Source organism: Anser brachyrhynchus (assembly GCF_964034855.1).
Source record: "Anser brachyrhynchus genome assembly, chromosome: 7".
In the NCBI taxonomy this organism is placed as follows: Eukaryota; Metazoa; Chordata; class Aves; order Anseriformes; family Anatidae; genus Anser; species Anser brachyrhynchus.
The window spans coordinates 11,312,694-11,335,338 of record NC_137701.1 but is presented as its reverse complement, the minus strand read 5'-3'; the positions used below and the strand labels follow the sequence as shown (position 1 = coordinate 11,335,338).

The window sequence follows — 22,645 nt, the reverse complement described above, 5'->3', positions numbered from 1 at the left end:
CTGGCAGTCTGGAGTATTTTCTATCCATTGTGCAGGTAGGTGTTCCTTTACTTTGCCATAGCAGTGTGCCTGTTGCTCCATCTGGATGCTGCAGCAGGGCTGTTTTTTCAGCTTTCCATTCAAATTCTTTAGACACGAGGGTGGCTGCTCTTCCATGGTAATCTTTTTGCCTTTCTAAGAATAAGAAAGCTCCTTGTTAGGTGGATGAGTGGGATGTGCCACTTGATGGCTCCCCAGTCTCTAGTCCACAAATTGTGGTGTGTTCCTCTTTTCTCCATCACATAGTGCTCGTGAGAAAGACTAGTAGGTTCCTGTACTCAGGACATCCTGAGGAGTCTTTGTCCATGCTGTGCTGGAAAATACGTAGCCTACAAACGAACAACAACAACAACAAAAAATTGCAGCTGCAAGCTGGGGAGTTGTGAAAACCTACCTTGAAATTATTTGCTCAATATTGGAGGAACTTGTGCATTACCCAGTTAGTGGGTAAGGTCAAAATCTTTAGGTTGAATTGCTGGACCAGTCATTAGAAATTAAAACACACTAACAATAAGCACTAAGCTTGTTCTTCTGATTCACTGTGTCTTTAGTGATGAGGTTCCTTGGAGGAATTCAGTAGCCATTCGTTGTGGGTGGCAGCCTGCGCTGCTGGTACTACTATGAACTGTAGGACTCACCTGTAAGCATTTGAATGATTTTCTTAGTAAGGGTTTTTAATTTTTGTTATAGTAGCCTGTGTGCTGAGAGCTTGTTAACTTCCGTGCTGCAGGTTCCTCAAGTTTTAGCAAGTTTTTTGCTCCAAGTCAGATCTTAGATCCTCTCTTTCTTTTGACTCTAGGTGGAGCAGTAGCTGATCAGCCTCAGCACCAGGTAACCGCTATGGTATAATTACCTCTTCTGCTGAGTTACATCCCTGTGTTTAGGGAATGGCAGAAGAGAGTTGGATTCTGTGTTCTCAATTGATTTCATTATAACGTTGGTGTATAACATAAATTTGAATAATTTCCTTCCCTGTGGAAGCATCTTGGAATCTGCCGTAAAATTGTAATACTGCTGTAGTGGCAGGTTTTAAGGAAGGCACGTGTTTTTTTCTGTGTGCCTGGCTGCAATAAGAATATTCAGGGTATTTCATTTTTGGTTTTGTTTTATTTTGTTTATTAATTTTACTGTTAGATACCGAAGTTTAAGAATATCTGAGGTTTCCTGTTTGGAGACAGTGCACTTTCACATAGCATTTCTTCTGTGGTTCCATTGGTCCCACTGCCCTCTTAGTGCTAAGACTATGGGTTTCCAGTTTTAAAGTGTAAACCATTTCATAGCTAGTCATCCAAAAGACCAACCACCATTCCCTTAAAATCCTGGATAAAAATACTTAAATTTGGAAAATCGTGGGGGAAAATATTACTTCTGTACGCAAAGATTCCAAATACCTGGGACATTTTCAGCAGTTTATACTCTAGAGGATTTGTGCTGAGATGAGTCGTTGGAGGGAGCAGTAACTACCATAATCTTCCTGTAGTGTGCAAGTATTGTTTGTAGGTGAGGTGATTTCAGCTGGTGCCTGCTATGTGCTGGAAGAATGGACTTTAAGTCTAGGAACCTGTTGCAGTTAAATATTCTGGAAGCAAAAATCATCAGTCAAGAAATACTCTTGCTTGTTAGGACAAGCTAGACCAGTCCCCATACTACTAGCCAGGCTACGTGTTGTTGGCTAGTCGTGCAAACCAGGAGGCTTTGCCAGCATTTGTTTATGATGTTAAGCAATTTAAAGGAAGCATATGTTTTATTGACCAGGATTCATATGTAACAGTTGTTTGAGATCCTGACTACGAATGGTTGCCGTTGCAATTATTTGGGTGAGGATGTTTGTGACAAATGCGTTGTGTTTTTTTTTTTTTCTTTTATGAACAGGATGCAAATGACAGAGCTGTAGAAAATTCATAGCATTGAATAGAAAATGAAGAATTTATGCTGTTAATGATTAAGTGCAAGATTGCATATTTCATTCTGTCAAAACAACATCAGGGTAACAGTATGGGGTTGGCTTAAAATTAAGGAGGAAAAAAAAAAGAAGCTTGCATGATGCTCGTACCTCTGCCATGGCAGTGGTTTAAGTTTCCAAAAGAGAATAGAGAGCTAAGTATTGTTCCTTTTTCTGAAGGTGCAGTCCTGGCTCTGATGCCTTCAAGAGGGTCCTGCCATCTCAGCTTGACATGCTAACAGAAGTCAGATGTACCAAACTGTCCTTAAAATAAATACAAAACTAAGCAAAGTCAAATGCTATGGCTGGAGCCAGTGGAAAAAAAACACTGCAGTCAGTTAAGCTGGGATCACTGGTATTATTACCCTGTTTGTGAAACGTTCTTCGTTTCTTGTGGCCCCTGGAAAATCTAAAACACACTGGAAAGTTACAAAATCAAAATGGAGCACAACAGGGAATGCAAGGTATGCTGCTCCCCACGTGGTATTGATTCTGCAGGCCATGCAGTGGCAGCTTTGATGCAATATTAAACAACTTCAGGAGGTCGCTCTTTTAAATGCTGGTAATTTGCTGCTTAAAACCTGAAGTATTTCCATAAAACAAATTCATAATTGCTTCACCATTCGTCTTCATTTGTAAGCAAGGTTTGTAGCTCACGGGAGGGCGTCTGGAGCGCCGAGGTTTAGCTGATTGCCGCGTATTCAGATGAAGTGGGCGCATTATGCACAGTGGTCCCTTGACCAGTGGTCTCTTCCCGTCAGCCCGATCGATCCCGCGCTGGAGGCCTTTCATTAGCTGCTTGTACTCTCGCAATAATGATCGGGCTGCAGAGCCTGATGGCAGTCTGTAACTTCTCCTGGTGCCCTGAAGCTCAACAACATAAGCTGATTGACTCAGTTAGGGCCCCAGTCTCTAACAGCAAATGCAATCAATAAATCTTTGTTGGTAAATAATTGCTATTGAACAGAGTTTTAATATAAATTTATGAGTGGTGTTTTATCACAGCTTGAGGCTACAGCAAGCCACTGAGTGATGGATTTCAGATAACACTTACATTCATTACATTAACTTTGTAAGTTATTTAAAGCTTGTACACTTAACATTGCTTTTGGCTTGCAATGACCTCCTGGGACTAGACGTAGCATACACATTAGTAATAAAGAGATTGCCGTACATACAGACAATTCATTCCTCTGTTTTCTTTGTACGGCAACGCCGTTGGTCGGGCAAGAGGCGAGAAGAGAAGTTTGTGCGCTCTGCTTGAGCGTTTTCCTTGTTACTCATTAAAAGTACAGCTGCGCTGTCTGTTCGAGGAAGTGGTCCTCTGTTAGATGCAGAATTGCAGTTTTGGAAGGAAGGTGGTAAAAATTTAATTTGAAGTGTTAAATTCTTCTCTGTTTATGAGCAAATCGGAGGCGTTATATCCGTAGTGTTGAATCTCGAGGCGTAGGTCAGCTGCGCTAACTGCAGATGGAAGAACGTAATGAAAGTCTTCAAGCAAATTAGGAGAAACAATGTTATCCGATTAATAATAATTTGGGGCAGAGATTATTAAAAAAAATAAAAATAAGCCAACCCCAAGTTCAAAATGTTACTTAGTCCCTTACTGCGTGGCTGCATTGAGGCACGGCGAGCTGCCTGCCCGCTGCTTCGCAGGCACCTCGGGGCTCATTTCCCAGGCAGAGCATCTGATGTGCCTTAAAGGTAGGCGTAATGCGACCGAAGTGAAGGCCTTTCTTTTTCTTTTCTTTTTTTTTTTTTTAAGTAACATTTCTTGTCATATCTGGGCCATTTATTTATATATCTATTATTTAAGTTCAGTTAATGTTAAAGTGCATTTATAGCGGATCTAAACTCTGATACTAAGAGCATTTCTCCAGACCATTCTATATAATTATCACAGACAAAGTGGCGAACTCTAGCCTTGGGGGGAAAAAAAAATGTGGCTTATGTGCTTCTCCGCTTCATAACACTTTGTTAGCTCCTTGTATTCAGAGCAGCTTTCTCCACAGATACTGGAAGATATTTTTAATTCTCACATAAAACAAAAAATCTATTCTTTATGCATGGTAGGTAGTGCCTTAAAAAAATGGATTGGGAAGTCTGATTTGTTAGTTAGACCCAAACAGGTGAATGATACATATTTGATAATGAGTAATTTTTTACATGAAAGCACCGAATTGCACTTGAAAAGCAAGGTGAAGCCCCATTTTGAATTTCTTCATTTAGATCCATAATTCACACCTAGATACTAACAAAACATCTGTAGTAAAAATCATTAAACTTGGAAGTTTTACTATTTATTGAGTTTATAATTGGCAAGAACTGAAAATTACGTAATAGTGGCATATTTTCTGTATAGCAAAGGGATAGGTAAAAAGGTGTGAAATATATTTCTACTTTCTTCAAGACTTCAAAAAAAGACAAGGAAAAAAAATCACAGTTGTGATCCTTATGGCTTTTTTCCCATTAAAAGGTCTGAAGAACAAACACATCAGAACCAGTGCAGGGAAACAGCTTTAGGAGAGTAATTTTTGATCCACATAGCATAGTGATAACTGAAATTGGGTCCCCCTACATGTGAGCGAATGTGCTATAGGTGAGGTATGAAAGATTGGAAAGGTGAAGTGACAGATCACCTACTATAGACAAACATACAAGTCAAAGGCAGGAATAAGCTTTCATTTTTAATGGAAGAAAACAACGTTTCTAACCACTAGAAGACAGTAATTGGGATGTGTAACTCACGCTCACAAGAAGCTTTTGTAAGAAGCCCTTTCAGAAGTCCCATTCTGTTTTGTAAAAGTTTGAGGGTAAGCCGCCTAAGTGTAGCAAAGAACAGCACAAAAAAAGAAACGTGACCCCCAGATGGTCAGAAAGTTAGGGGTTTGCACTAGTTTGTAATTCAGTCCTCCGATGTGAGCTCTTATTTACAGTCCCGTCCACTGACGGCTTTGAATTGTGAAGGGTTGCTCATAGAACTTTTATTCCAAGTGTGTGTCCAGGAACAGGCGGTTGTGAACTTTGATTTTCCATAGGGATCATCTCTGTGGCTGCAGAAGGAGAGTTATTAGTTCCTGTGGATTGTGGCAAGGGACTTCAGCTGAAACTTTTCACATCGGGATCTGAGGGAGGAACAGATATGTATAGCTCTGAAAGAGTTGTCGTTGTGCAGTGGCGTAGACCTACCCCTGGTCCATTTTGGTCTTGGGATTTGGTCTGGAGAGGGACCATTTTATAAAGCTGCAGGTTTAATGGGAAGAGGCAGATAGCATAACTTGCTCACAAAACGTGACTGCTTTAACAAAAACAACTTGAAATATTTGGAAGCACCATGCTTAATGGTGCATCTCTTTTATGTTCTGCCTCCTTAGTGATGTTTTTTCCATTTTTTTTCTTTAAGTTCCATCAGAATGGGAAGACTTTTTATGGGGATAAGAAAACCGAAACTTGTATTAGTGTAGATTCCTGATGATGATTTATTGAAATTAATAGAAGTGAACACTTTTATCCAAACTTGACCTGTGAAACTGCTACCTGTGGCAGTACTGTGTGTGTTGAAATGTCCTGGTAGAGACACCATGACTTCCAATAACCATGTTACTGTGTGGATTCATCAGGAAACTGCCTTCTGACTTGGCTTTGGAAATGAATGTTTTGTAGGGAAGAACATTGCTAAAGCATTGTTTGATTTACCATCAATTTGTGCTACAAGAAGTTACATTCTGCTTTTCAAAGTGAATTTCTCTTGTTAGGCTGAGAAAACACATTGGTATGTGCTAGTAGTCCTTGGCCATTTAAACACGATGATGAGTTTTAATCTCAATTATTGATTGTTGAAATTCATCACTGATGTGTAGATTGACTATGATTTATGGAAAAGTGAGTCATCTTGCCCACCTCCTTTCCTTATCGACTACACCTTTTTCCTCCAGTTATCCAGAATTCATTGGAAAAGTGCTGTACTTGCCCTGTTACCATTTTGCTGCTCTTGCCTGGCATTAGTGTCATCTCTTTTTGCTTGGAATGAGTAGTTAGGGGAATTTCTATTGTGTCACCTTACTAAAAACGGGAATGGAAACATAAATGTGCACCATTCCCTGTTTGTGGAGGGCCAAGACTGAACAACAAAGGAACCCGCAGGTACGTGCTAAACGGAGCACAAGCCATATAGTATGACCCTCATGCAACCTGAGATTCATCATTTATTTCACAGTGCAAGGAAGTACACACCAAGTGTGTTGTCTTTACCAGCTGTGTGTGTGCAGAAGTAACCTACCCTGTGACATGTTAAAATGTGCTTTCCTGAGGAATGAAGTTGAATGCAAAATGACTTTCTCTAGCTGTTGGACAAAGCTGACATTACACAGTCTTTCCTGTTTACATGACTTGCTTTATAAAACTGCGCTTAGAGCTTTTGCTTCTAAATTGCTAGCACTAAAGCTTATGATGGAGAAAAATGTATTATGGGAAAAATATGAAAATGAGGAATTTGTAGGAGAAAACATCTCAAATTATATTTAGTCCTTTCCTGTGTCTTAAATAGGTGTACACTGGCAAAATAATGCTTAATCTTTTTTCTTCTTTTCTCTAACAGGGTATGCTGCTAAAGCGAAGTGGCAAGTCATTGAATAAAGAATGGAAGAAGAAATATGTGACATTATGCGACAATGGTGTACTGACCTATCATCCTAGTTTACATGTAAGTACATCGTGCTCTCTGTGCGTTCAGCAACTATCGAGCCCTGATAAAGTGGTGTTAGCAAGCTCATCTGGGAATGTTTTTGGTGATCCCATGTAGTTGGGGGAACTTCTTTCTCTCTCTCTTCATTCTCTTCTCCTTCCCTTCAAAAAGGCATAATTGGAAATATAGCTCCACAGTGAAACAGTGTGTCTACAGTCAGATTCCTCTGAATGCCTTGGAATAGGGGTACCCTTGGATTTCAAGAGGCAGCTGAAACAGTTTAAGCCTTCATTTTGTGCTGATGCTTTTAGGGACTTGTTGTCCATTAAAAAAGAACCAAAGCATTTTAAAAGGAAAATTATAGCACAGTACAACTTCATAGATGTAGTAAGGAGTGAGAAAGTTTTCTGGTATTTGTCAGTGTGCAGTGGCTATGGTTTAATCAGAAAATAATTCTGAACAGCCTTTTGAAAATGACATCTCTATTAAAATATGTGCTGTAAAGCGTATTCATATTAAGATGTCTGTCGTTGTCTGCCCAAGGATCCTGTCAGTCCCTCTCAGTATGTGTAACAGTCCCTGGGTTTGGTTTTTGGGGGTGGAAGGAGCACAGGTATGAGACTCAAAACTAGTCCGTCCCATCAGTCCCAGACAGGCCAGCAGGAGGAAAGGTGAGATTTGTCAGAACTTGTGCCGTGTCAGAGCAATTCAAAAAACAGAACCTATATAGACAGTCAAGGTTTTGTAATTCCCAGCGAATTCCAAGCTCCTTCACTTTGCTCTGTAGTACAGGCAAGAGTGAAATACAGAAAACATAGTATGACCCTCGCCAAGATCTTTGGGATTGTCTCAGGTCTTAAGCTTTACCATCATATTCTGAAATTAGAGGGTGACCAGTTGTAACGTTTTAGGGCCATTTGACGCCTATTGCTGTCATTGTGAGCTCCTGGGCAAATTTTTCATTAAGGAGTAAAAATGAAGGTTTTGAATAGATGTATTTCTGTAGATGTGCTCTAGGTTTTACAGACCTGTACATAGATCTGGCAGAAAGCTTCTGCTTTCAATGGGTGATGTCTCAGGAGCATGGCCACATTGATGCTGTGCTTGCACCAACTTGCTCTTCCTGTCTGCTGAACATTGGCATTTTCTCTGGCTTGTCATGAGACTTAATAGTCTTGCTTCCTGCCATAATCATGCTGTGCTATTATTTCTCATGATTACTTTGATATTTCTTAAAAATTACATGGCAACTAGCTTCAAGTAATTGCTGCTTTCCATCAGAAATCTCGTCCCTCTACCTGTACAGTCTGGAAGAAGTGACTGTCCAGTTTTTCCCATTTGTGGAACTGGCCACTTTGGCCGTTCTTTTAGTCTCTAATGTGGGGGGAACTCTGCTGAGAAGTAGTCCTGAAACACCCAAATTGTACATCAGCACGGCTGGCAGAAGGGAAGCACGGACACGCGTGCCTTTGAGGCAGCCCACGTGGGTTTGGGCTGTGGTGGCCACTCGGGGTCAGTGAGGGAGAGGAGGCAGGCTGCCGTTGTGTGTGCCCAGGTCCCATCCTCGCTGTGGAAGTGCTCTATTGTTCCTGATGGTTTCTATGCACATATGTTAGTTTTTCATCGCTCTTTGCAGACAATAGAGTACTTCTCTCTCAGCTTCCCTGGAGCTGCTTAGTCTTCCCCAGAGTGAGAATCCATTGAGATTAGAGGTAATTACTTTGAGATTAGAGGTAAATCCATTGGAGATTAGAGAGAATCCATTTAAAGAAGAAGTAATTACTAGCCTGTAATTGTTTCCCTCTATCCCCCACCGTGCCCCCCCACTCCCAAGAAAAGGTACACGTCCATGTACTTCATTTGCTCAGATCTCCTTTCATAGATGAGAGGGGTTTGTAACTTACTACTTTTCCCTTGGCTGTGTTTTGGTAGATCATGGTGAGGGACCACACTCAGCTCCTAGCTGCCAAGAAGCTACTGGACAAAGCCTAGTGCTTGTTCTCAGGCTTCTTGAGACGCCTTCACCGAATCCGCTTTCTAGGAATATGTAGGCTTATGTTCATTCATGTTAAAATCTTTCTGTGATGTGATTTATGTTATAAATGATGCTGGCTTAATGTTTTATTTCTATTGATTTTAGCCTTCAAAGAGCCGCTGCACTACTTGAGCAGTGCAGTTCGGTACTGTCAATAAACTATTTATTGTCAGTTAGCTGTTGTTAATATACCCTGCAGAGCGTTCTTTATGCATCAGGCAGCTGTACATCCGTCAATTACCATACATGTATTTTTCACTTAGACTTGGGTTATTTCAAATATGCAGGTAATTTGGGTTACATGATACTTCGCAGCTGCAATTCTGTGAAGCGAGCAGTGGGCTGGCCTCTAGTGGTGGCAGGAAGAAACCAATTCAGAAGGTAGCTTGGTCTTTCTGGTTCGTAGTTTGGGTCAGAACATAAAATTTTGTTCATTTCCTGCTTTGGAAGAAGCTTTTTAAATACGTGATGGCTGTTAGCGGGCACCGTATTAACTAGTGCTTGAGATCTGGCCAAAAGTGGATCAGTTGTCTCTGCTGTCAGATGTGTTCAGCAGCATGTCAGACATGAAGAAGGTGTTTTTTAATGTAGTGAATGCGTTAGTGTCACAGAAATCAGTACTGTTGTCCTTGCTGAATAAAGGATTGCCTACAAAATGAAAGATTTTGGGGTGGGGAGTGAAAATCAAATTAGTATCATACTTGCAGAGGAGGTATTCCTGGAAGGGTCAGGCCTGTTTGGCAGGGTAGTGTGCTGAAATGACTGCTGCATTGTTCCAGCTAAATAAGTAACTACGAATGCCACCAGGTTGACATTTTACACAATAGCTAAATTCGTATTCCTTCTTCTTAAGAAATCGGGGGAAGAGAAGAATGGGTAAAGAAAATACATGTACATAAGCACCCTACTGTTTTCTGACTTGGTCATGTCAGGATTTTTCAAGAGCCTCAAACCTTCCCTTCCCTTGGGATGCTGAGGAGCTGTACCAATAGAAAATGGTGGGGATAATGAGAGAGAACTTTGACCTGCAGGCTTCAAGGTTCACCATAGCTACCTATTCATCATACACTTGTGGAGTGTAGCCATTGAGTGGATGACTAAAATTCTGGCCTACAAATTCAGTGTCAGCCTACCCAAAGGGACCCATGGGAATTTGTCTCGGCATCTCCTGGCTTTTAATGGCAGAATGCCATGTGTAAGGGCTCCTGAAATGTATTCACTGGGATACCTGCTGGGCAGTGCTACGTGCAGCTTCTTTATCTAAGCCTTATCCTGATGAATAGATGATGTTTCACCACTGTCTGTCTTCCAGGCTGTTGCCGTCAGGCCACAGGTCAGTAGACGACAAAGTTTTAGCTGTGGATGTCCATTCTCTGCTGTTGTATCCTCATCATCATCGCTGCCCCTCATTTATGGATGGAATAATAAATTTTAAAAAGCTGAAAACAGCTATTTTAGGGAAGGATTTTTTTTCTTGCCTTTTATGTTTAATCTATTCTAGACTTGTTTTCAAATAAAAGCACAGCACCATGGCAACTTACAGGGGGAAAGAATAGCCTCTTAAATACATGAGGAGGAAAGTCTGATGCCTATCACTTAAAACCCATCTAGAACATGCATGCTATGTAAATACCACATACCTTCACAGCAAGGTTTACTTTTGCTTGCTGACATCTATATTGCCACAATGCTGCTGTTAAACCTTGCTCCCGTCATCACTGGTCTGGTTTGATAACCTGTGCTAAAGGGTGTAGGGTTGTAGCGGTGGTCGGGGGGCATGAACCTGTCCCTTACCTCTGTGAGAAGTATGTGAATTCACACATGTAATTCTGCTCGATTAGTTTGACAGCAGCCACAATTTCAAAGCTCTTAATGGGTGAGCAACCCATGTAAGCAAACGCAAAGCAAGCATTAGCAATGGTTTGTATTCAAATAAAGTGAACGTACTTCAACTAAATAAACAAAACTTCAGCCTGGCAAAGAGTCAGATCCAATACTAGGCTACACTTTTTGCACAAGGGCTTCAACAATATGCTATGAAGACCCGTCTTAGAAGATGATACAAAACAGACCCAGTTCTTGTGCCTGCCGAGTTCCTCAGAGCCTTGGGGTGGGGGACTGGCTGTTTCCTACAGGAAGAGCATGCTTTGTGAGCAATGGAAGGCATCTGAAAAGACCTTGTAAGTAGGTATCTCGTAGTGTTGGAGATCCATGTGGTTTTCTCAGGCTTTTCAATGTGGTTTTGCTTCAAAGGAATGTAAAGCTGGACGTTGGCTGGCTATGCACAAGTAATCCCCAAGTCAGGCCTAAATAAGTACTTGAACTCACAAAATGATACGTATGTGTTGTTTTTTCACATCACGTGTAGCTCTACCATATGGAAAGAGCAGTGATCAAAGCTAATCCTACAGAGCAGAAATGGGGATATAGTTCGAGGGGTGAGGAGGACAAATCTGTTAGAAGCATGTCATACTTAAGTTTTTACTATAGTTATGGTATCCATTAATATGCCTAAAACACTGGTTAAGGTAGAAAAACAGAATGATAGGAACAGTTACAAAGTATGTGTATAATGATTGCTTGTTACAGTTGATGAGTTGATGCCATATTTTTCCCCTCACCACAGCTGGCAGTCTTTCTGGAAGTGTTTTCATCAAAGCTGTGCTCGGAGCAACGTCCTTTCTACCATTATAGATTTGAATTTCCCAGGGCTTGCCTTTCTTAATTCTGACTTGGTACATTGTGTATTTACATTGTTGCTAGTAATAACTAGAGGATAATTGACCTTTATGGGAAAAGTGGGAGCTACTCATGCTGCTGTAAATTTATTTTTTAAGATACCAAATAAAAAATATATCATCCACAATGCTTTTAGAAGCAAAAGGCCTGACAGAGATCTACCTATGGCTTTTATAAAGTGGTGTACCTCTACCTCTTAGAGGTCAATCACTCACTTCGTATCTTCCTGCCAAACTACTTAATTATCTTAAAAAGGTAATGGAGTGGAGTTCAGTTTGGGAGAAAACTTTCAAAAATAAATGGGAAAAATACAAGCTAAAATGTGTTTGCAGTCCTTAAGTGAGACCTATAATTTGGGATAGCTGTCAAGGCAAATTATTTTGACCCCCCTGGCTTTGTGTCCTTTCAAACTAAAAATAGTCTTGCTTGAAAGTGCCATTGCACCTGTTCTGCTCAGTGAAAAATAAAACTGTAGTTACTGATGGTCAGCAAGCTACACTCTGAAATACTCCTAAAATACATAATCACTGTCTGTGTTGAAGGAGAGGAAGACTGATTATTCACAGCAACTTCTTATAATCACTTCTGTGACTTGTTACAGATATTCACAGGTCAGTAAATGCACAAACAAGGAGAATGTGAAGCATTTTTCGTTTCAAGTCCATTCATTTGAGAGGGTATGACAAGATTTATCACATCATTAGTGTAGGCTATTGTAGCAAATGCAGTACTGCTACTTGCAGAGCTGTGCAAACTTGCAGTACATAGTAAGGAGCAGCAAGCATATATTTCATTGTTGTGCCCCCCCCCCTCAAAAAAAAAAGTAGGGAAGATTTTTTTGGTATCTGAATGAGTTGCAAATTAATGGCAAAAGCCAAGCTATTAATTAATCACAGGGTTTTATAAAATTAGAGCTTCCTGTCCAGCAGAGCTAACTGCTGTGGATATAAATGCCTCATAAATTACTCACGATGGTAAAACTCAAATTTGTCTTTTACAGCAGTTCTTGTTACAAAGTCTGAATGAGAAGTGAGGTGCAGACATAGTTGTCTTAACATTTCATGAAAATGAGTGATCCATTTAAAAAAATCGTAATTTTTTGAAACTGCTTTTGTGTTGAAAGTGTTGCCACCGCCACTGGAACACTGATTGGACTGATTAATATTGTAGTATAGACATAGTCAATGCTTTTTATTACTGAAATTTAATGTTCTTGATTCCCAATTCGAATAAAGCAGATTCAAGATGACTTCCTTTTTGTCAGGAGAGAGTGCTTTAGGCTGATCAGCGTCTTCCAGAACGTATTTTCATTCCCATGGTCTCCTCAGAAAATCGCATTTCATTGTTTTTCTTAAGCTTAACTATATATTATGAAGCTGAGTGATATTATGCCCATGTTTATATGCAAGAGGAGAGGATGGCTACATTAACAGGAAAACTTGATGAATATATTCCACTGTGGATCATAACCTGATCTTAGGTTTGTTGCTGAGGTCCGTGCAAGAAGGTGGGGAGAGGAGTTGGAGACTTTTCTTTCTTCTTAGGTGTGCCTGTGGCCCCAAATGGAAACCAATCAAGGAGCGATTTATGTTCATTAAGTGCTTGTCAAAACTGAAAAATTTTCTAATCAACAGCAATCTAGCGGAGGCCCCTCAATGGCTGGGAGTGTCGCCTCCGCAGTATCGGCTATTTGCCTGTTACAACTCTAGGCTAGAAATCCGCTGATGATTACATTAGGCTAAGCTGCGAAGTAAATGAACCATGTCTTATTTAGGTGCAACTAGCTTCAGTGTAGTCCTGCCCCGCAGGGCACTTTATAGCGTTTTATGGCTTTAAAATTAGTGTAGCTTCCCATTTGCTGCAGGGTGCTGCATGTTATGCCTTTGAACTCAATAAGCAAAGGGAAGGGGGCCTTTTGTTTCCCCCCCCTCCCTTCTCTTCTTTTTGCAGTTTAGCAATTTTGTTTTGCATCTTTTCCAGACAGCGTTTTGCAATAAAAACGTCTGACTGCCGTGTACATGCACAAAAGTAAAGGCTTCAGCCGATACCAGTCTGCCTGGAGTTTGGGGTTTGCTCTGCCTGGGAGGGAAGGGGCCGGGGCTTTGCTTTTCCAGGCACTTGGTGCTGGTGCTGAACAAAGGCTGTGCAGGTCGCCACTGTCAGCTCCAAAAGGGGAATCATGTTCAAAACACATGCTACCCTCAGACTTTCAAATGCCATCCAGAGATGCAGCCGTGAACTTTCTTTTCTGTAAGCACGTGTCTTTATTTTATTTTTACCTCCGATCAGGAAACAGCATCTCAGCAAAATGGCTCAAAATAAAGGTGTTATCTTAGTGGCAGGTCTGGGAAGGAGCATTTAGCTGTCTGTTCTGGGCCTGGACCTCTACCTAGCATTGGAAAAACAGGCTTGTTCTGAGACGTTTTAATAACTCAAAATGAGAAGAAAATGTCATTCTTTCTTCGGTATCATTAAATACATGGAAAGGCACTGTTCCAAGGGGAATGCGGAGGTGTTACATTTTGTACAGTGTGCACTGGGAAAGGGTGGTAGTGGGACAGGTACGTGGTGGAAGAAATGCACGGGAGAGGAGGGAGGAGTTTTTTCTGTTAAATGTTAACATTATGGCACCTGGCAGTCCTGAGATGGGAGGTTTGGGTGCGAACCTTGAGTCCCATTCACCTAGCACCAAGATGCAAAAGATGCAACTCCAGCAAAAGGGGTTTCTCTGCAAGGCAGCCCTATTCACCGTCCAACCGAGCCTGACCAGAAGAGATCCTAAGTACCGTCTTCTACAACTGATCCTTCTGTCATCTTGGTGAGGTGTCTTGGCCAAGAAGAGCTAGCAGCATTGGCCTCTTCACTGCAATCCCAGCACAAGAGTATTGTGGAAACCTGGCCAAGTAATCTGCTTCAGCTCTTGCTCCTTGTACACTTGTTTTCTGTTACCTTGGGAGTACTTTGTAAGTGGGCTCTTCCAAGAGGAAAACACCTACCCTTAAGACTGGGGAGTTTTTGCTCCCGGTTTGCATGTGAGTAGCTGTGCAGAAAAGCAAGGGGAATTTAGTTCTCAAAGTACTAGTTGATAAATACTATATTCAGTTCAGTGCTCATATGCATTGTCTTGTTTAATACACCGATAATAAAATGCTGTGGTTTTGGAATACAAGCTAGGTAGCAGAAAGACTTCCCCCACCCTTTTTTTTCCCTTTTTTTTTTTTAACAAGGATGACTATCTCTTGTATTACAGCCATCTGAAAATCCTCATACACCATAACATTTTTTGATATCCAGAGTGTTATACACCTAAAGTGTGTGTATTCATATTCATATAAACATATTTGAAGGAAGTTAAGAATCATTCTGGGGAGGAACTGTGCTGCCGCGTGCTCCAATGTCATTTACTGAAATATTTGAGACAACTGTGGTAGACTTGAATGGTGTGAGTTTGAGTCCCAGCTTCATGGAGGAAGGGGCCAGTGGGCCGCAGCAGTGTTAAGCGTAGCTGTGGAACAAGAGTTGTTTGGCTGTTGAGAAAAGTGAACAGTTTCCACAGAAAGGAAGCAGCTAGCTGGAAGCATCACATTGTCTAGTTTTAGCTTGCAGCCCTTGTTGGAGTGTCTTTTCTGGCTTTGAGGGCCATCAGAAGCCGTTGCAATGCATGGCAGCAAGGTTGTTTGCAGCCACTGGCACTGAAAACAAAAGGGGAACCCCAAAATACTGCTTTATTTTTGGTATGTCTGCTTAGAAATCACACCTATTTGCCCAATTTTGATGTCCAAAAGGTTTTTATCCATTGAATTGGTTAAATTAATTTCTGCTGCTATAAACGGAGAGCTGTATTAGGACCAGAACTAAAGTAATTTTACTTTACATTATTCTGTGTCATGGCACATCATTTCTTTCTTACTCAAGGCAATTCATTTTGTAGTGCTGTCAAATAATATTTTGTGTCATCTTCAGTCAATGTAGTTTTTATGACTTTCGCTGGTATTTTAACAGTTTATTTAGTCCTATGGATAATGGTCAATGGCCTTGAGTAGTCAAATTAACACCTCGGCAGCCCTATATTTGAGCAAACCACTAACAGTAACCTCAGGATGAAAAGCAATGAGAATCAATATAGCAAGGGTATTTTTAGGGATTATTGATTGATTGATGCGTTCTGGCCTTAACTGGAAGCAGCAGCATTGCCCCACAGCTGACTAAGATTAAGTTGCCAGTTACTGATAACTGTGGGCCATTACCTGTGTAGTATTTCACAGGCTCGCAGATTAGATGGAGACCTTTCACAGTCCTCAGATAAAGAAACTGTGGTTTTCAGTGTCAGTAGAGCCTACCAAGCTGCAGGAAAACACTATGTGCTTTTCCCCTTACTGCGCTGCCGTGAGACCTGGAGCCGGCCCCGTCGGGATGCAGCGCTGCCCGTTGTTCTGTAGGGGTGCAGGTGGGACACCGAGGGGGACATGGAGGCACCGATGGCTCGGCTCCCCCCTCCGCAGGAGGAGGCAGCCATGTTAAGCTGTGCTTCTGCTGGTGAGCTGAGAGCCGTGGGTCTCTCCGACACAACTCTCAATTGCTAGCAGGTTTCTCTCATTGCACCTCATTTGCATCTGGGACATCAATTAGCATGTTTGTTGAGGCTAATTGAATGAAACTCAATCATAGCTCTTAATTGCTTGACTATGTGAAAAGAAATCACATTAATGCAGCTAATTAAGTGTATGGCAATAGATGCAACATAATTAGGAGCGAAATGTAAAAAACAAGCGATGGCGAAGGTGCAAGAGCAGGGGTGCGGGGGACTCAGGCGCTTGGTTATCCTGTTATCGACACGTTTGGGGAGGGTTCCCTTAGCTTTGCTGCTTGTGTTTTTTTTTTTCTTGCGTTGCTGAATGATGAACATGGACAACTTGAGAAGAAAAATGCAAATGGATTTGCAATTACTACTTTTTCAAGCTGTTGAGGGGCAGAAGATGGCACTTCTGGGGTGGCCCGCTGTTGAGTAGGCTCTAGGGACTTGTTAAGTGCTGTTTAAAAGTACTTGGCTTTGAATTACCCTCATGCCTTGTTAAAGGGTTTTTTCCCCTTTTTTCTCGGATCAGCATTTTCTACAACTAACATCTAGGGGAGTTATATCTGTAACATTTGCATATCAAAATCAGGCTTGCTGTCTTCTCTTTAACACAGCATATTCCAGATGACAGCAAGACCCTCATCTGTTCTAATCTGATCAAACCATACATTGCACTTCTGAAGCCGCCACATTATTTGTAGTTTTAACTTTTATTTCCCGAGTGCAGATCTGAAGGAGCATGTGCAAGGCTGCATGATCTGCTGACTGGAAACTTGGTGCTTCCCTCCCCTGCTTCTCAGGGGAACGCGGAGATTACCACTATGCATCTTGCACACAATGAAAGAGTCTTTATTGTTTACATTTGATATATCCCTATAAATATTTAAACTGACATTAATACCTATGTGGCATCTGTTCTGTTCGGGCACTTTGATATAATAATGGTATGGCTACAGTGCATTTATTTCCTGTTTGCCAACATTGACTTACTCTCTTGAATTGTTTATAGCTCACCTAAGCCTGTTTTACTCTCAATTAAAAGTGCTTTAATAATGTCCTGTCACATCGCACAAGTTGGCAAGGTAGCAGGAAAAATGTGCACTCTATTCATCTGACGCATTTGGAATAAAGACTTCATTATGAAATCTAAATGGAATACACTGGTTGTTGTATGTTAAATAAAAAGTGTCTATTAAAAGGAGTACATGCTGAGGTTTAGTCACTATCTGATTAAGCCTCGTTTTACAGCCCATAAGCAATAAATGCTCAGTTATGTTCTGGTTATTGTATTTTAATTTGGGAAGAACTGACACTGAACAAGAAAGTTATGCCAACTTGATAATTTATAGATGAAACTGTTTCATTTGTTTCTATCTAGCAGCCAGTGAAGTGAGTTTTTATTAATGGATTGCCTTTGTTTCTTTTGGAAGCAGAGCTCTGTCTGCTTTCTCAGCCAAGGAACTGTTCAGACATCCCTTCTTTACCGTTAATAATTCCCAAGCAGCAGGAGGAGGGAGGAAAAAAAAAGAAAAAAAAAAAAAAAGAAAAAAAAAACACCAAAACCAGCTCTGGTTTTGTTTTTATCACAGATTAATCTTAGCTATGAAAAAATGAATGTTAGTCAAGTAGTATACTTCTGTGTTTTGAGCAGAATATATAATTTGTGTTGTACACAGTCAGAGGTGGAAGGGTTTTTATGAGGAAGTTGATTGTTCCCTGTATTGTGCCAGGAGTGGTTTAGATTTGGAGTGAGCTTTTAGTCCATTCAGGTAGATTTACTTGTAATATTGATGCTTTAGTGGTACACAGAGGCCCATATGCTGCAGGTTTGGAATCAGCCTAATGAATATTTGTAGTCTTTTGTGTAATACCTTGTTGTTTGATTAAATTTTGTCCTGGACGCTTGGAAAACTGGAAGAAATGTCATTGTCAACATGTCTTTGCTTGCACAAGTTTTACCCAGTCTTCTGTAAATTGATCGAGTCTTACTTGAAAAGGAGCTAGAACTTTTTTCCCCAGTTTCTCCCCACAGAAGATTGTTCAAGACTAACATTCCCGTGGTTTCCAGCTTAACTCAGTTATGCCAATTTCTTTTTCCAGTCTTTGGTACAAAGTGCTTTTTTTCTTGTAGTGTATATCCTCAGACATACAACGTTTGCCTTTCATTTTGCTATATTGCATGACCTGTCCTGCATTTCTTTTCATAACATACAGTCTCTTTTTGTGATTGTCCTCATATTTGTTCCAGTTTCACTTACATTGTCTGGAATGTGAGTAACCATAATCGTGTGTACCAGGATATGAAAACTTGTTAACAGCTTTAGCATTCACCATCTCTACTGGAAGTATCTCTTCTTATGTACCCCAGGATTGCAGATTCAGAGGCTGTCTCACCTTAATGAACTGTCATTTGTCCTCTGATAAAGACACCCATGCTCATTTGCTTTTCTGTTTTCATCTCAAGAAGCCCACAGGCAATTTAGAATATGCCATTGAAGCTGGAAAGCAAAATTACGAGGCTGTTCTTCCAGCAGCTTTTTACAGTTTATAGAACTGCGCAGCTCAATTCCTCCCGAATTTCTCAGAAAACAGTGGCTTGGCTCCAGTCAGTTGGCCATTGTCTTTCCACAAGTGATGGTATTTGCTTATTTCCCCTTTGTGTGCTTTCCAAACAAGAATTAGGAAAAGCCTTTTCCACTTCTGGCTTCCAGCTTTTAGCGTGTTTACTCTAATCAGACATGATTTGCATAATTTTCTCCCTGCTGTGATTTTTTTTTTTTGGAGGAAGGATCACATTCTAAAGCAACAGTGTTGTAATTTCAGAACCCTTAGTAGTGCCCTTTTGTAACTTTTGTGCCTGTCAACCAATTTCAGCCACATTTTATAGAGAAACAGATAAGTACGTAAAACACTGAAGTAGAGAGGAGCTGCAAGTAAAACATGCTCGTGAGAGACAGTCAGCCTCGTCTTGTTGTTCTGTTTGGGACCTGCCAGCTGCTGAATTTGTACACATGGCTCAGAAGCAGCCACGGCGTGAGTTACCTCTTACCTTACCCACCTAGCTGTTGGTGGAGGATGTAGTAGAGCTCAAGACTTCGGGGAGTATCTGTTGTTAAAAATGTGGACTGTATTACCTAGAAAATGGAAGGAAGGGGAAAACATGATGGATGATGGCAGATGTAGGACAATGAAGTCTTATGAAAAAAAGTCTTATGAAACTGTGTCATTAGATCTGTTGCTTACAGAACTACCTGTTTGATATTGTTGTTTCTTTTTCCTCTTATCAGGACTATATGCAGAATGTTCATGGGAAAGAAATCGACTTACTGAGAACCACTGTGAAAGTTCCTGGAAAGAGGCCACCCCGAGCTACGTCAGCTTGTGCACCCATTTCCAGTCCCAAAACAAATGGCCTCTCCAAGGACATGAGCAGTTTACACATCTCGCCAAATTCAGGTAAGACAATTTAATGCTTGGCAAACAAGGGAAGGACTGCTTTTCCAAATGTATGTAAGCAGTTGTCATGTACCACTAGGATGGGAATTATTTCTGTTACTAATTTATAAATCCAACTAACCACTGATAGGCAACTTTTAAACCCTCTCTGATTACTGATCTGGCCTTCACAAGAGATTCTGAATTTCTGAGTAACCTTCAACATCCATGTTTTAAATTTATTACCTTATACTTGCCGAAAACGTACATAATTCACAGAAGTTAATATTTGTGAATAATTGATGCTGCCTTTCTACTGACTTAAGTCTAATACTTTGGAAAAACAGTTGTCATTTTAAAGAGCTATTTGTGGCTTCCTGATGACATCCACACTGCTTGTTTCCACCTTCAGAAGGATGCATAGTTTTGGACTTTCCAGCAGCAAGATTCTTCTGCAGAAAGCAGCTATTTTATTTTGTTTATGGAAGCGGTTTATAGCTCCTTGTGAGCTCTAAACAAAGAGTTTTATTGTTCAGTGAAGTACTTGGCCGTACAGCTAAATGGATTTTAAAAATTGCATTAAGGAAAAGCGTTTAAGACAATTTGTCTTGTAAAACGCGCAGCTTATACAAAGCACATAATGGTATAGTGTCGATATAGAAGTTCTGTCAGCATGTTTGGGATGGCATCCATAAAGCACCGAGTGGCTTTTCCGTTTATGGGTGACGTAGACATCTCCAGCACAGGCTGACAAAACCACGCAAGCACACTTCTGTCCCTGCGCAGTACACACTGCACAGGTAGGATGAGCAGCCGCAGGAAGGAACTCGGTGACCTGCTGTTCGAGTGTCTTCGGTTGGGTGATAATGGTTATCTTATGTTTCAAGTCAAAACGTACTCCTCTGCTTTTTCACGATGCAAATTACCCTGTGTTAGGGGAAGAGGAAGAAGGATTTTCCTTCCAGCTTCAGATGCTGCTCTTTGAGATGAATGTTTAAATAAAAATAAAAAATAAAGCCTTGCAGCTTTACAGTGGTGCCACAGAGCAGACGTCCCTGCAGATAAACAGTTCTTGTACGGCATGTTGTATTAGTTTGGCTGGGGACCTGATAGGTCTGAAGCCATGATTTCATCAGAGCCTTTTTCAAGTTGTAACCTGTGCTTCAAGAGGCATGGAGCTGGCATTGTCACTGGAAGAGTTCATAAGAGAAAATTATTCATGGTCGGTTTGTTTTTTCCATTTTGCTTTTTAATTTAGATGACTGGGAATGGGGGGTGTTTTTCAACATATCCCATTATTTAGGGAAGAAAAGTGCTGGAGAGAGTCAGTATATCAACAGAAAGGCATGTGTGCTCTTAAGACATCCGAACACTCTGAAACAGGCGAAAGTCATTTGATTGTTCCAGAGAAGTAAGCTGTAGAAAACGTGGTGATGCATACTTGTAGGTTTATAACATGGAACTGAGATATTTTGGCCTATACTTAGATTTGCGGGTAAGAGGGAAGCAGCTTGTACGTGGCTTCAATGAAACTGGCAATATTCCTTTTATTTCAGGGGTTTCTGTATATGCATTGCTATCTGTATGTGAAAATATACAGTAGGCATCTGTATCTGGTGGTAGTGTTAGCCACTGTGTAAGTATTGTGGCTAGCTTGAGGTTTTGTCACACAGCAATTGCTTTGAAAGGAAAAAGTGAATTATGCTAGAAAGTGCAAATGCTAGAAAACAGCTCTGCTTTTAGGCAGTTTTTCAAATAACATGTTGGGGATAGTTATGTCTTCTGTCTTCTCTAGGTTTCTTTGTCATGTTTTTTACAAATACCAGAAGACATTTCTGTTGATGTCTGGCTACCACAGCTCAGAAGATCTACTACAATTAAAGTTTTAAACTAATTAATGCTTTCCTAACATAGAAAAGAGTGTATCCAAGAAAAGGTGAACCTGATTTCTTTATCATTACCCACTTGAATGCCTTCATTTCCCCTCTCATGCAGCTGTGAAACTACACTGATCTTTCTTTAACCTTAAGCAAGATCTTGACCTGCTTATCTTTGCATGGCTCTCTTCCCATGGATAAAGCATACAGTGATGTATTATTTATATTACCCCTATAGCTGGTGGGAAGCATAACTGGGAGCATCTTTATAACTTACCGGGGGGAGCAGGTAAAGGTAGGTGGGACTAAACAGCTCGGTGTTCTATGTGGCAGCAGTCAGCATGCTCGTACCTTGCTACCTGCTGTCTTGTGCCCACTTTGGGTGCAGAGGGTGTTGGCTAAGGTTTTAGTGAGAGAGAGGGGTCAGTTCAGATGTGCACATCTGTGCAGTTGCATTTCAGAAGTTCAGTGGCATGCATGGTGCAGTAGTTTCAGCCCTGCTGCAGTATTTTTCCACATAGTCATTGCTTCTAAAAGTCAGGCAGGTACATTCATTCATTATCAGCCATGATATCTCTTCTTTCAGGATTTTTCTTCTCAAAAGGAGTTTTTTGCTGAATCACCCCCAAAGTTTGTTATTTTTTTTACATAAAATTTTTTCTTCTGCATGAGCTTCTTTGATTGAATCTTCCTTACTCTAACTAAAGGCCAGATTTGAGGTCGGTCTGGTTGTTGCATTTCTGGGCAGAGTAATCATCAGCAACAAGAGAGAGGAGCTTTATTAAGAAAGCCGCGTAATGTTTTCCAAGCCTACTGAAATCAATCAACAGCTGATTGATCCAAGCAGTGATTACTAGTTTAAAAAAAAAAAAAAAAAGACATTACAGCAGACTAGATCTGGGAAACACCTGGCAGCAGCTCAGCTATGTATTGGTCTGTATGTCATTCCCAATACTCTCACATTCAGGTAAGATTGAAGAGAGCTGCATTGCAGACAGCGATTTTAAAATATATGGGGAGTGTTAGTATTGTAAAAATACATTGTCACAAGCTGTGCCTGGCTTGGTAGTCTCAACTTTCATGTGCTCAAGTGTATTGGCAGTGGTTTTTATGCAGAGGGGTCACAGCTTCTGATCAGTGGGACACCTGTAGGTATTCACTGCTCAGCTCCCACAGTACCAGGAGGAGCCTGGGTATCTCTGCAGTCGTCTGTCATGCAGCTAAAGATATTTGCAAATTATCCCTTGTTCTGTCTGTCACGCTGTCTCAGAGCGTTTTCTCAGTTGTTAATATGGGCACAATGTTGTCTTCATTTTGA

The 22,645-nt window shown here is 40.9% G+C and overlaps 1 protein-coding gene across 15 annotated transcripts in view; it reads left to right on the top strand.

Annotated features, from left to right (window-relative positions):
* AGAP1 (ArfGAP with GTPase domain, ankyrin repeat and PH domain 1) overlaps window positions 1-22,645 on the top strand; it is a 373,475-nt gene that overhangs the window by 217,748 nt on the left and 133,082 nt on the right. For all 15 annotated transcript variants that reach the window (XM_080600161.1, XM_080600158.1, XM_080600167.1 and 12 more), the window contains 2 exons: window positions 6,579-6,683; window positions 19,303-19,471. In XM_080600161.1, the coding sequence (XP_080456287.1) occupies window positions 6,579-6,683; window positions 19,303-19,471 (274 nt within the window). The remainder of the gene's footprint in view (window positions 1-6,578; window positions 6,684-19,302; window positions 19,472-22,645) is intronic.